This window comes from Drosophila teissieri, chromosome 2R (genome assembly GCF_016746235.2).
Source record: "Drosophila teissieri strain GT53w chromosome 2R, Prin_Dtei_1.1, whole genome shotgun sequence".
NCBI classification, from domain to species: domain Eukaryota; kingdom Metazoa; phylum Arthropoda; class Insecta; order Diptera; family Drosophilidae; genus Drosophila; species Drosophila teissieri.
Genome location: NC_053030.1, coordinates 17477836 through 17492502, shown reverse-complemented (window position 1 = coordinate 17492502; position 14667 = coordinate 17477836). Strand labels below are relative to the sequence as shown.

General features: G+C 45.3%; 1 protein-coding gene across 5 annotated transcripts; it reads left to right on the top strand.

Moving 5' to 3' along the window:
- The first annotated feature begins 10484 nt into the window (after window positions 1-10484).
- On the top strand, window positions 10485-13591 carry LOC122612411 (carbonic anhydrase 15). Of its 5 annotated transcripts, none has more exons than XM_043786009.1 (2): window positions 10485-10616; window positions 12610-13591. In XM_043786009.1, exon 2 carries the CDS (start codon window positions 12685-12687, stop codon window positions 13570-13572), a length of 888 nt encoding a protein of 295 aa, XP_043641944.1. In that variant the 5' UTR covers window positions 10485-10616; window positions 12610-12684; the 3' UTR covers window positions 13573-13591. The 5 variants fall into 5 exon arrangements, with proteins under 5 accessions (XP_043641944.1, XP_043641945.1, XP_043641943.1 ...); XM_043786010.1 differs by having other exon boundaries at window positions 10488-10616; window positions 12630-13591; XM_043786008.1 differs by having other exon boundaries at window positions 10514-10625.
- The last annotated feature ends 1076 nt before the right edge of the window (window positions 13592-14667 follow it).

Genomic DNA, 14667 nt, shown 5'->3' with positions numbered 1-14667 from the left:
TTTTCCGTAGGAAATGTTTGGAGTGGAGGTCTGGCCGCAAAAACCTTAGAGATGCGACAGCAGCTTGTTGTTCATCTAACAAATTAACGAACGCCTCGAGTGTTGTTGCGTGCCATGCCCCCTCTCTTTCGCCCCACATCGCCCCGTCTCTTTCTATTCCCTTTTGAGTGGGGCAGAAAACTTTGAAGTGTTAATGAATTGAGCGGGATGGCCAGATGGGTGGGTAGAAAAAAAAAAGAAAGGGGGGGCTCTTTCGGCCAGTGTAATGACCGTTGGCCGCTTTTGTGGTCGATTTTCTGGTAATTGAAATTATGATTTAATTTAATTTACCGCAAAAGTGTTGACAGTTAGATAAGAATCAAGCGTAAAAGTTGAGGAAAGGAACCAAAAGAACAGAGCTGGAAAGCAAAGCAAGTAAACTTGATATCCTTGAGAGTAGGAACATTGTTAAAATCCTTTGGTCAGCGCATCAAGTGAAATTTATATATTTTTAAATCCAAACTTGTGTAAAACATCAAGAAATGTGTTTGTAATTAAGTGTTTAAGATGATTATAAAAGATTTAGATATGATTTAAGTGTTTAAAACTTCGCATCTTTAAACTCACGACTCGAACGCCATTAGGCATGTAATTAAATGAATTATCTCACAATCCCTTTTTGTTTCGATGTATGCAAATTATATTGAAGGTGGTAATCGGCAGTACAGCTGATTCGAGGACAGCCTGAATAATTCAAATGGAATTATGCAACGTGGCATTTAATAATTCACAAGTGAGAGATGTGTTTTAGGCGTCATTACAAATCGTTACAGCACTAATAATCCGTCCAAATGACTCATTAACAATTAATTAGAGCGCCTTATAGATGCTCTCAAGTGTTTTTGTCTGCACACATGCACACACAATTGCACACTCACACTTGTCCGTAGACAAACACACACACACACACCCATATGCATAATGAATGTCCTGGAAAACAGAGGTCCTATTTTACTGCACTTTCCAAGTCGCCTGCTTGTGTTTGTTGGGTATGTGTGTGCGTGTGTGTGTGCTGGCCACAAAACCAATTACACACTCGATTCGAAAGCGTTTTCGCTGTGGGCCCAAATCGGTGCCAGGAGCAAGGGGCGGGCGGCGGGAGGCGTGGCAGGGCCAACACTTAACCCTAAGGAAACTACGCATCTGCTTAATGGAGTCAACTGGGTGAACAGGACCCCCCAACCAAACTGCATGTGTGAGACGGTGAGATGGTGGGCAAGGACTCGCTCCCCAAAGGCACATAAGAGCATTTAATTTAAGCGTTGTTCTAATGTCTTTTATGGCAATAGAAGAAACTACCGAGCAGCTGCCATTGTGTTATGTCCTTTAGACTGTGCTTTAAACCCGCTAATTCCTAATTGATACTTCCAATCCCAAAAGAAAAGGTTCTTAGATGCTAAACTAGTTCTAAGTTTCCCCTTCTCTACAGCTATTTTGGTTTTATTTCACTTCGGAGTTGATTGTCTCCCAGAGTTTATTAAAAGATTTAAGTTTTATATGGTTAAGCTGGCTACGCATTTATTTTAGTGACCTCATATGTGTTGAGTTACCTGCTATTTAGCAGGATGTGCTTATCACAAGTGAGAACCAGCTGCAATTATAGTTTATCGCAGTCTTTTACTGTTCCCCACGATGCTCTCTACGTGCATTTCAATTTCAGAGCACTCGGAAACTGGTGTTAACTACTGATTTCCCACTCGCTTTAACGCCTCAGCCAACCCATTATGCGATTTGCACCTGCTCGCCGCTGCCTCAGCAACGGAAAATGAGTTGCCAAAAATTTTAATTAGAAAATTCGCACATATGCACCTAATGTGCCCGTTAACGCCGGCCTCCAACGGAAGTTGGAAGTTAGCAGCGCAGCCAAACGAGGCCGGGAAATCACCGCTTCCGATTAGAGTCCTGCCCAGAACCCACGTGCGATTGTTGCCCGGCAACCGTGCCACCTTGCCACCTGGGCCATCGACAAAAGCCATTCACAGTTGTCGCCGCTTTTTGAATTGCAGCGCGGAGGCGCCTTTTTATGCGGACAGCAGTGTCCAGAATTCTAGAAGCAGGCGCACATACCATTAGCATTTTATGAATTAAGCAGCAGTTTGTGTTTAGAAAATATTTTGGAACGTTTTTCCTAACTGACCCTCCTGTTGAAAGCTTACAAGTGAACCTGTAGCAAGAAATAACCAAATAAGTTCTGATATATTGAACTCTGCTGTTCGGGCTGCGTATGTGTGTGTGTACGTGTCCTTTGAAGCCACTTAAAATGTTCATTTTGGCGGATTTTCTTTGTTTTTTGCAGCTCGGCCGGCTTGTGTGCCACTGCCAATTGATGGCTCATAATTGCTCATTAGCCCCACAAAAGGACGGCGAACAATTGCATTTTAATTACAGCGCACTTGAATTGAAACCAAATGGCTAATAAGCGAAGTTCCATAACATTTGAATAGCTCAAGATTTCCGTCATTTATTTAAAGGTATTATTTGGTTTTATTTCATTTGCGTCCTTAGTTTAGTTTAACTCGAAATGGTTTTCTGTTTGCGGATATCTTTGACTCGTTCCGGACCAATTGAGCTGACAACGAAAACACTTTGCCGGCTATTTAAGCCGACAGACAAACAGACAGACAGACGAACAAAGCAAAACTTTAATTTACTTGCAGTTGGTTTTTTCCTCAAACTTTCCGCATTCCCCTTGGCCTTTTCATTCCTTTCTCTGTGCAGCACATAAAATATAATAAAAGCAAATACAGCAAAAGCAGGAGGGCTCCCTTACACACATACACAAACACAGAGAACAAAAAATTAATTTTCCGCAAACTAAAACCTTAGAAAATTTATGCTCCGCCTGCATAAACAAAAGCACATAACGAAAAGCAGAGAGTAGAGCAAAAAAACAAAATACAAGGCAACAATTCAATTCATTGGCTGCACAAGATGCAGACATGGACGTGGTCAAAACGCACTGCTGACCAGAGGACAAACTTTTTGCACGTAGTCGAACACGAAGGGAGAGGGTAGAGGAGAGAGCAGCAACATCACAAGGAAGAGTCCTGCTGGCCAGGAGCAATTCCTGCGTCCTGCCAAGACGACGCTGCAGCTAACCGCAGGCATTCAATTCGACTAGAAAATACAACTTGCTCCTACTGCTGTTGCTGCTGCTGCTGCTGAAGCTGCTGCGTTTTTATTAGCCCAGACACAATGCAAAAAGCCTCTGACTGCCAGGACCTGCGTATAAATAATGAATACAGAGCAACACAGAGCAACTGAGAGCGACTCGGTGCAACGGCAACAACTCGGCTGGCAACATCCTTACGCAGCATTAACAGCCAAAGAAAAATACTGCGAAAGTAATTCTGCCAGATGAAAAAAGGAGCCCAGGAAACAGGACAAAAACAGAGCCTTGCCCTGGGGTCGAATCTGTTTGTATCCTGACTAAGCAACTTGTATGTATTTTCCAGATACATATAGTTTAAAATGATATAAATAAATGTACTTGATTTTCTCCCAAGACAGCATATTCTCTATAACTTATTTGAAAACTGATTAAAATTGCTGATTGTCTAAAATTGGTATTATTTAATTCAATTGCATACTATTTTCCCAAATTAATATTTACACATTATTAATATTTAGCATATGTCGCAGCTTCCCTTTTAGCACTCCCCTAATTTAGGGTTTCCAGGGTAGGGCGATGAAAAAAAACGCATTTAAAGTTGCCGAAGCAATTGGAGCAGAGCTCAAAAGTTTTTACTACTGCGCCTGTCAGTGGGTTAAGTGCACACCGCAAAGCAGCCAGGTCCTGCCACGTCCTGCCACATCCTCCCACATGCACCACCAATGCACATAGTCATGCAGCAAAATTCGATCCATTGGAACCACCATTAATCAGGCAGTGCAACTAAGGAAATTCTTATCCAGGACTCAAAAGACATGGCCATCCATTCTCTTCATTAGGGCTACCCTTGCTTAGCATTGCAAATTATGCAGTGTGTTCCCAGGAAATTCGGGGCAAATGTTGATCTAAAATTGAAATTCCAATTTGCGAATCAGTGAAAAAGTCGGCACTTTTGTAAAGAAAAGAAAACTTTGTTGCCTCCTTCCTTTTTGGTCTAACAAATGTGCCCTTTCGCCGGTTACCCGATATGCCATAGTCGTTTTCACCAGTAACTCCTAGCTCACATCTGAATGGCCGTGCTGCTGACTGTTGTCCTTGAAATAAGAAACACATCGCCTCCTTGAAATACGTGTTTTTTTAAAGCGTTTGAAGCCTTGCCAAGCCAGCGAGGTTGGATCGTGGAGTTTGCCCGACGGAAAGCGAGTGGGTGAATGTGTCACAGTCGCGTGGCCCAGGGTGTCCTTGTCGCTATTACGTCCTTGCGTGTGTGTATGTCGCATGTGTGCCATGTCCTTGCGCCCGCCAACGAGTTATGGCTTACTCCCACCTGAACAACCAACCACCAACCACCAACTACCATCCACCTGCAGATCCTTTCATATCCTTCGAGTGTGTGGGTGGGTGGTGCAATTTATTTTGCGCTCTGCTGCTCGACGACGACTGCGTTCTACTCCTGATGTAATTAGCGAAGTTTACCGTTGTGTATTTTTATAATACTATTTCCCCGGTTCAATCCCCGCCCTGGGCTAACAAATTGAGCGCTCGAAGGAGGATTTACTTTCATTAGCGTTTGATTAACGCTTCCCATTCCGCTCGCAGCTACAACTCAGCTCCACTCCTTCCCCAAGGATATATGAATATGCAGGAGTGGTGCTGGCTAAGCTTCTGCTTTACCTAGCTGGGTATAAGCATTTCAGGTGAAAGGTGTAACTCTTTAAAAATGATGGAAAAATTCAAATGAGTTCTAAAGCTCAATGGCTATGTAGTTACTAAAATACTTACATTGCGTTACTTTAAGTTAAATAGCTACCATGCTCGTATGCAATTATAATAAGCTTTTCAAGGCTAGAAATGATCACACACGTTGTATTCGGCAAATAAAATAAAATTAAAATTAATGAAAGCGTGCACAAAGCAATAAAGTGGACGGATATTACTAAAGGATATTACCTAGGAAATCCACTGCCAAACACTATCTGTCTTTCTGGCTGCCTTTCTGGCCCTGGTAGTGAGTGGAAAATTGTATGTCAATTGAATGGCCAGAAATCACTGTTTAAATTTGCATGCATTTGCAAGGGCAATCGGGCGAAAGGACAAAGGACGCAGGTCGCAGGATACGCGACACTGGAGCAGAGGCAGCCGGTCAGCGGTACAACAAGGATCGGCAAACGGTCGACTATGGGAACCGGTAACTGCAGTGGCAGCAACGGCAACGGTTAACGCGCAGTTGCCGCATGCATAAAACATAAGGATAACGACACACAGACACAGTAACACACCCACACACACACACACACACACAGAATCACAATCACGGACAAAGACAAAGACAGAGACAAGTTGCAGATACGGTGCAGGACCTGCCAGAGGCATTGTATAATTAAAATTGCATTCAGATGCAAATGCAAATGCGAGTGTAAGCTACAAAAGCGTACGGCGAGCGTTCGCTCACAGATTAGACAACTTCCCCGTCCTGGCCGCTCCATTCATGCCACTGCATCCAGGATCCCCGGACTCACGGCCAAGTGCGGTGCACTGGGTTTTCGGCAATCCTATTAGCCTGTGCGTGTAGGCCTCGTTCAATGGGCCATGAGAAACACATTAGGGCCCGGGGATTTACACGTACTTTGTCCAGTTAATGCCAGAACCTCGAACCTGGCCGATTGTGCTCGGCTGTTCGGCGGGAAAACAACGCACATCCTGTGCATCCTGGCTACCTGATGAACTTCCGCCTCCTTACTTACGATCTAATGTTTGCCTCCTTAAAGCCAGTGCATGCCCCGCATGCCTTCTGATATATTTCAATATGCGGCATAACTTGAAGCGGGCATATCGAAAATGCTTGCCTCCGAGATTCCATGCAAATCCCTGGCTGAGCGGCACATGCCAGGCATCTGAATGAATATCCATTGATGCTGGGCATATTTTCCAAGTCCATTGCATTTTCGCACCTTGGATTAGGTCAACGCCGGCAGGGGTGGGAAAAAACGCGGCACGTTACCTCTTTTACACCGACTTTCCAGCCTTTTCACCTTTCAACTTTTTCAGCTCTCTGCCCCCCGGGGGCGGATTAATGCACACGTGTCCCGGGCAACAGGTAACAATTGTTGCACTGCCCGCAGGTCGTGTGCCGCTTAACTTGGCCAGGCACGCGCTGCTCCGCCAGGTGACTGCTTCCACTTGGTCGCATCTGGGGACAACGTCGCATGCGGGCCAGGAAGGGGGAGCGATGTGTCCACACATGGCCCTAATTGAAATGCAATGCGAGTGCTGCAGAGGCACTCTGAATACGGGTCAAAGATACACCTTCGACTTAGGGGGCTCAGGTCCAGAAGCAACGCCAAATAAACACTTGTTTTAGAAGTACTATTTTAATATTAATATGTAATATGTGCCACAGAGATCATCACTAGTTCTCTAGAAAGAACGATGTATCAAGGGAGCACTATCCATTATCTTTCCATATGATAAGGGTTAAAAGTGACTTGTTTCTAGGATTTTTTCTGAGTGGTTCTATGAAGTAGCTCCAGTGCCGCGAACATAGCTCAAATAATAATGCGATTACATTTGACAAATCCAATTTCAATGACACTCGCTAGCACAACATTAATGAACTGCAAATATTTGTCCTGTCCCCTCGTCCTGGTCCTCATCCTGCCCCTTGTCCTGGTCCTCGTCCTTGCCCTTTGCTAAACCTCCATTCGCTGTGTGGCACGTGGCTTGCGTTTCAATATTTGCATGTAAATTTAAGCTCGCCCAATCGAGTGCAACAAATCGCAGCTCAAGAGCATATCATACTTTGCATATTAATGCCACCAGCAGCAAAGGATTCCAGCGACTGGCGATGTCGTCCTGGGCAGAAAAGCACTCCACGGTGGATGCGGATCCACCGCAGTGGATCGGAATGTCACAGCCACTGCACCATGGGAGAAGTTTCCAATCAGCTTGCGATTAATGAAGTGGTTACAAACTGGAAGGTCAATTGTTGATGGCTTCTGTGCACCATGCCACACAGCGGGGATATTATAATCGAGCTAGGATTCATCTAAATTTGGATGAGGATCTCCGAATTTAAGGCTACTACATGAAATGGTATCATAATGAGCCAATATTTGAGCAATATTCTTGGAAAATACTTTCCAAATTGATCACCATTCCCACTGTGAACCGCCAAGGGCAATCGTAAAGCGAATGGCAAAACCATCAGCTCCAGAGCAAATGCTGCAAATGAAAGTAGGAAAATTATTTGTTTTCCTCATTGAAAATCGCGCAGAGTCCGCTCGCGGAAAAAATACTGCACTAGAAAAAATGAGAGAATTGCTGAATAAAATGTAAATGAAATTTTGTTGGGATTGGAAATGGGAAATGGAAATGTTGCACTGGGAGTGTGAGAGGAAGAGGAAGAGGCCAAGATTGCGAATTGATTGGCGCAGATTGCAAAAGTGAAATTTCCATGATTTTTAGCTTGCACATTTTTAATCGCACCATGCTGGCAAACACTGCTGGCAAACAGAACTCTTCAAAACGGAGCACAAGTAATAAAGTTTGGAGCATAAACTATTTGTTTAATCTGACAAATCTGTAGCCATATCCTTAAGGATAAAGTGTACCCACTTGCAGGCACTCTGGAGCATTTTGTAGACTTCACTTCACTGCTGAACCTCGGCTCTTCCAACGGCTGGCACTCAAATTGAGTGTCTCTTTGGACCCCTTTTATGTTTTGACACATTATTTTCGCTTTGGCACTTCCCGAATGCTCCACGGCCGGAGAGGATCCGAGGATCCAACGGCTGGCGAGGTTGAAAGGCGCATTTAGGACCCATTACCATTAGAGGACACTTTGGTTTGCTCGAAATCGACCATAAGCCAGGCTGGGATAGGACGGGACGGGGCGGTGCTGGCTTGGCATCCTTTGGCCAGGACATTTGCATGATTTTTGCAAGAGTAATAAACGTGGCTAGCGAAAAGATGGAAAAAAGCGAGAGGCAGGACCCCGACAATACTTAATGTCAGTCACGTAGCACAGGGACAGCGACAGGGACAGGGACAGGGACACTTTGCGTCCATTGACATGACCAGTTTACCGTTCCCGTTCCTTGCCACACCACGCTGCTGCTGCTGCTGCTGCTGCTGCATACCTCACACTGCAGGATCTCCAGGATGCGGGATGGCAGTTGTCTGGGAGTCATCGACAAACGGCTGGAGTCCTGGCGTGTCCTGGCATAACTGCCCTCTGCAGGATGGCTCAGTTAGTTGGCTTGGCTGGCAAAATGCTTTGCGCCATGATTTGGTACCTTTTCACTTGTCATTGATTTGCAGTCAGTTATGCACAGAAAGAAAACTAGATGCACCTTGCTTTAAGGTGATAAGGTTTTCAATTATACGCGTGTATATCAAAGCACCATATCAGCAAGTGTATTATGTGGCAATCATGTTTGATCGACTAATGGAAATTAGTTGCGAAACTGCTTTGCAACAACTTTAAAGCTTAGGAAGAGATTAAAGTTGAAACGTGACTTTAATTTTTACCAAACCGTGCTTAAAGTTTAGTAATGTGACATTTGTTATCCACTCCTTGGCGACCTTATAGACAAATGCAACACCGATGTGGCATAAACACGGTTGCCACTTAGCTCAGCTCTTCGGTCGCCCATGTCGCAGGAGTAATTCGATAAGCTCGGCTTGAGAATAGCCATAGCTCCAATGATTCGATACACTTTTAATAGTTTTTGCTGCTGCAGCTCACAAAGGAGCAGCTTACAGCGGAGGTGGAGGTTGAAAAGTTCTCCGAAACTTTGCAGCTTCCATCGCAAACTTTTGCGCTCCGATAAACAACAACAAAGGGTCCGGGGGAGCGGTAAAGGAAGTGCTCGATTCGAATCCCGGAGCTCGAGTCAAAGGCAATGTGTTGACAGCTTGGTGCGACACACACACACAGAGCCACACACACCCATACACTCAGAGAGAGTCCAAAGGATCTGGGGGATCTCGGAAGGACCCTGAACTTTGGACAGCTCGAATGCATTGTATACAAATGCAGTTTCCATTTTCTCAACTGCAGGCCAAGTTTTGCTTTTCAATTTCGAGAGTCGAGACCAGAGCAAAAAAAACAGCACACACACATATGGCATGGTATGGTATGGAAAGTACAAAGTTTCGAGCAGCACAAAAGCACAAAAGCAGAAAAGCATGTCTCGACAAAGTTATGTCCCCACTCTCTTTGGGGTATTATTAGAAATTGAATTAGATTTCATTTGGCAGCCGGCAGAACAATCCCCGATCCACTTAAGGTGCAAAAAATTGCTTGGGTGGGACCTTCAATAAGTTGCAGTCATCTTCATTTTCTCGCAACACAAAAAAAAAAGAAATGCACGGCAATCACATTGAAAGTTTGCAATCAAAAAACTTTGCTTTCTGGCCAAATTTGCGTGCCGAAAAAATAACCGTAGCACTAAATAGACTGCAAAGTTGCTTTTGGGCCACCGGATGCCCCGTCCCTGTCGCTAATCCTTTTAATTTTGAACTTCAACTTTCGCCGGCGAGCTAGAGAAAATAAGTGGGAAAATAACCGAGTAGCTGCGGAACCAAACATGCGACGCACTCGGCGAAAGTTTTTTAATAACAAGTCCTGCGAAAGGACGAAGGCAGATCCATCGCAGTTATCAGCAAAAGGGCAAAAGTGGCTCAAATTTCTACACTGCACTGCACCACCCAACGTACACTGCATACATTTTCCGCCTTGACTTTTGTTGCCCCTAAAAAAGATTGAAACCTGAAACCCAAAACGAAAACTTTCGGCATCCAAAGTGCCCGAGGCGTTCAAGGAATCCTTCTCAACTCATCCGCCAAAGTCCAGCCAGCGAAATGCAAATACAAGTTATAATAATTTCTTTTCAATTTCCAAGCAAAGCAAGCACTTAAGGGGATTCTAGTTACAGCGCTGCAATGCAACTGGCCAGAATGGCCAACATCTGCAGGACACACAAGGATACCATGGATGTGGGTCGGTTTGATGGAGGGGGGGCGTATTTGTCATTTGGCCTCATCACTTCTGTGATTGCGCTGAAATTTGCATAATTCCAAGTAAACAAGCAATTTCATTGAGAGGTGCTGCGCTGGAATTGGAGGGCAGATTTCGGGATTAATAACTCGTTGCTGCTGAAATTGGATGCCATGCGCCCGACTAAGGGCCCAGCAGCAAGGACATTTTCGTCGGAAGCGAAATGAGACAAAACGCTAATCAAACACCGAGGACGAGAGCTCAAGAGGTGCACTTCAAGAAAGTTTTGGATAGCTTAATGAAAATTTAACAAAGAATTGGCAAGGCAGCCAAGAAATTATTGTCAAATTGAAACTTTCACTATTTTTCTTACGATTGTTTCGGACTAAAAGTGCGAATACCTGGCTGAAGCACCCGAATTCCACGATATCGCATTGATTTGCTAATTCCATTGCAGCGAGGAAGGTGAGTGAGGCAAGTAACTACTCTCGACCGGGAAAGTTTTGTTTCACCAGCGATAAAAGTTGCTCCAATATGCGTACTTCTGCCCAGGCAAGTGAAAATAAGTGAGGCGATAAATTCGTTATTATGTTCCTACTTATGTCAACTCGCCGGGCTGCAGCGATATTTGTGTATTGCCGTGTCAAAAGTTATCGCCAAAACGAACCGAACACAGCCCCACTTTCCCACCTTCCCCCCACCCAAAAACGCCAATCACAAAGTACGTAAAGGAAAGCTGCCTCATGGGGCAATAATATCCGTTCGCTTTTTGTGTGCCTGCCATGGTCTCAATTTAATTACTGGGCAGCAGTTAATATTGACAGTAGCCACTGGTCGCCGTAAAAGCGTTTCAGCTGAGCATAAACCCATAAGCCTGTCATGGCCAGGACTCTTTAAAAGGTGTGTGTGTGTGTGTGTGTGTCCTGTTCGCAAACAACCTTACCTATGACCACAACAAACGATGCTTGTACTAGGAAAGAACCCATAAAGGACATGGGCAAATATGGGGAAAACACTATTTAAATTTGATAGCTTACAATATTTGTTCAGTTTAAGGTACTGAAATAGAAAATGGCCTGTTTGTATTTAGCGTTTTTGGCGGAACTAAAAAGTATGTATATATAGTATATATGTATATATAGTGAATGCATATTATATACAGCACTTTGGGGCACAACCTGTCGGGCATTTGGAAACGGTCGAAACTCGAAAATCCTTCCTGCCAACGATGCTGCTGGCAATAGATGATTATTTTATGGGGGCCAAAGCCAAGACCAAAATCCCAATGCAATTTCACTTCTTCGGCTTGCTCTCCTTGGAGACTTGGCAACTTTTAATGGCCTCACTAATACATTTAAGACTCTGCATAAGCTCACACATACACAGGCACACACTTACAGAAGCACAGGCACAGGCACATGAAGCGACGAATTCGAGTCCTGTATACAAATAATTACATGGCAAAATATTTACATTTTGGTTTTGGCTTATGCACCAAATAGGCCAACGCAGACGCTGGGGGCTTTCGGTGGGGTTTCTGCTTGGGCAGCAACTTTTTGGCCACTTCATATTTCATAAAAACATGCATTATGACTATTTTATGAAGCACGCGCCGAGAACTTTGGCAGTCAGGAGGCAGGATGCAGGACCCGGGATGCCCGCACCCAGAAGTCCTGTCTCTGCTAGGTATTTATTCGAGTTGCCCAGCCTGTGAGTCCTGAGTCCTGTGTGTGTCTGTGTGTGTCTCTGTGTTTGTGTGTGTATTTGTGTGTTGAAGTGTCCTGGCACAAAGCCCCATAAACCGACATCGTTGTGTGTCCCCTGTCCTTGTCGTGGGCCTATCTGCTTTATGGCTCACCGCTTCCAGTGCATCCAACGTGGTGGCCCAAACAAAAGGATACCACATTCATGGCCTGTGGGGGTCACAATTTCATGAGCCCTGAAACTGAAATGGCTCACTTTGGGGCAACAAAACTTGGGCATAGCCGAGCCTGCGTCCGCACACGGTCGGTCGTAAATGTGCCAGTTAGAAGTGTAACTGACCTATCCTTGCAAATTAATAATCCGAGCCACTTCGAGTGGCTGGCCATCGGGCATTCGACAGTGCTCGAATAGCACTGCACCTGACTCGCCCAATTCTCGAAGTTTTGATTGGATTATGCTCGTGCCCAGCATGGATTTCTCAAAGTGACGGGCTCTGGGCAGATTCCAGTCCGTTGAGTAATTAATAAATAGGTGGGTCAAGCAATGAGCCAGCTAATTGAGAGGCCAAACAAAGCATTGAACCAATGCCTTTGCCAGTTTCCCAGTTTGCCAGGTGATTTCCAAGTCCTGCGAGCATGTGGGCATAGTTGTATCTCTAGTCTATTCATTGAACACACGCATCTAACACATATTCTTGTCTTTAAGTCATTATATAGAAGATGAATAAAGGGATTAACTTTGCCTTTGAATATAGACCGCAGATTTATCCCACAGTTATCCACTTTCACTTGCTGACCGACATTTTCAATTAACTTGTCACACCTGCACAATGTTGCTACCGATAATTGACTTCGTTTGGCTGAAGTTCATCAGAGCATTTGCCGTGGTAATGCAACTGGCCGAGGACTCGAGGCTCATCATGATGCTGGTCAGCTGCACAATGGCCGTGGCCTTTATCCTCAATGTTCACTCGGGAAGAACTATCTTGCGGGATGTGGTCAATACAGTGGCCAACAGCAGGCTCAAATCCAAGCTGGAGCGACAGCCTTCGCCAATTGATATACCAAGGAACTCGGTGATCAAAAGGCAACTAAGGCTGCCCCTGAAGTGGACGCACTACGAGGATCTTCCGATGGCGACGGTGCTGGAAAACAACGGAAGCACTGTGATCATGCGGATATACACGGCGATCAACTTTATGCCTCAGCTGAGTGGAGCCGAGTTGCATGGCAGATACCACTTTGTGGAGGCGATCTTCAAGTGGGGCAGCCTGAAATCCGAGCACTCGATTGGCCAGCAGCAATTTTGCCTCGAGATGCAGGCCCTTCATCGATGCAACCAGCTGAAGGGCAACTTGGAGTACCTCACCTTGTCCTACCTATTTGCGCTGAGTGCCGTCAAGAACGAGCCACTCAAGCAGATCTGCGATCAGCTCAGGTGGATCCTGCGGCCAGGATCTTCGATTGAGCTGCCACCCTTCCACTTGGAATCGCTACTTCAGCCATTCGGCGCTGGTCACTACTCCTACCACGGCACCTACGACAATGGCGACGTCGTGCTGCCCACCACCTGGCTGATCAATCCAAATATATCCACGGTCAGCTCGCGTCAGCTGGCCCAGTTTGAGGCGGTGTACGGCAAGGATGGCAGCAGGAACTGCAGCAATGGTCGGCAGGAACAGCCCTTGGGCAGGCGTAATGTGTACCTTAATCTCTAATATATCCTTAATAAATAAGTCACAACCCTTACTACTACTTACTACTTTTAAGTACTTTGAACAGCAAAGTTTGTCAACAGTTGAGTAAAGGATTAATCTCAAATTCGTTACGCAGACTGAAGGCAGAAGTGAACTTTTTCTTGCAGTTGCAAATAAAATCTCTGATTTTTCATGCACCACCTTGGCAAGTTGAAACTTTAATGCCGTGCGACGTGCATGGAAATGCGGTGAGCTCAAGAGTCCTGCCTCCTCGAGGAGCAGTTAAGCAATTCGGTTCGTGATTCGCACCCCATGAGCAGTCAGTCAGCCAGTCCATCTGCCTTTGAGCTTGAGTCCGGACTCGGGATGCTGGCCAGCTAGTTGCCCTGTTGACCGACTGTCTGCAGGTGCAGCCAGGCAAATAGTCAAAGGAGACCAAAGGGGAGCCAAGAGAAGCAGGGGGAAGCAGAGGGGAGAATCCTGGGCAGGCACGAGCCAAACTGGGGAATTTGTTCATTTCGTTGCGGGGCTGGGCAAAAAGAATCGGAGTATGCCTTGCAGCTGCAATTGCTAAAACAGTTGCGAAAATTTTCGAAATTAATTTTCAATAAACGCCCGCTGGCCAAAAAGAGGGAATCAAATACTGATTGGCTAAAAGTTGCGCTGAAAATCACTTTGAATGGTTTTGGCGAGGCAACCTGAAACTGAACGATTTGGCCCAAAAGCGAATCGCAAAATTCCGGATTTGGGTATGGGATGCGATGGGTTGGATTGCGATGGGAATCTGGAGGAGGTAGGTACTCGCTTATTGACTTGGCCAACATCGCCCACTTCCACCGCAAAAAGTACTGAAAGTAGCCCCACTGAAATGGAAGGGCAGCATAGTTGGCTACTTCAAAAGCGGCGCAAATTGTTCCTGCGTAGCCAGGAATGCCTTCGCACGAATATCAAAAGGATTAGCCTGGGCTAAAGAGGTCCTGGAGGCAAGAATATAAATACATATATATTATATGTATGTATGGATGGATGTATATATACCTTGTCGCCGGCAGACATTTTCAACTGGCAACTCCCATTACGATTTATTTCAGGCGTAAAACCAGCTAAGGAAATACT

Bases quoted from the DNA above. Each gene is read 5' to 3' on its own strand.
- LOC122612411 (XM_043786009.1), top strand. From the start codon at position 12,685: ATGTTGCTACCGATAATTGACTTCGTTTGGCTGAAGTTCATCAGAGCA.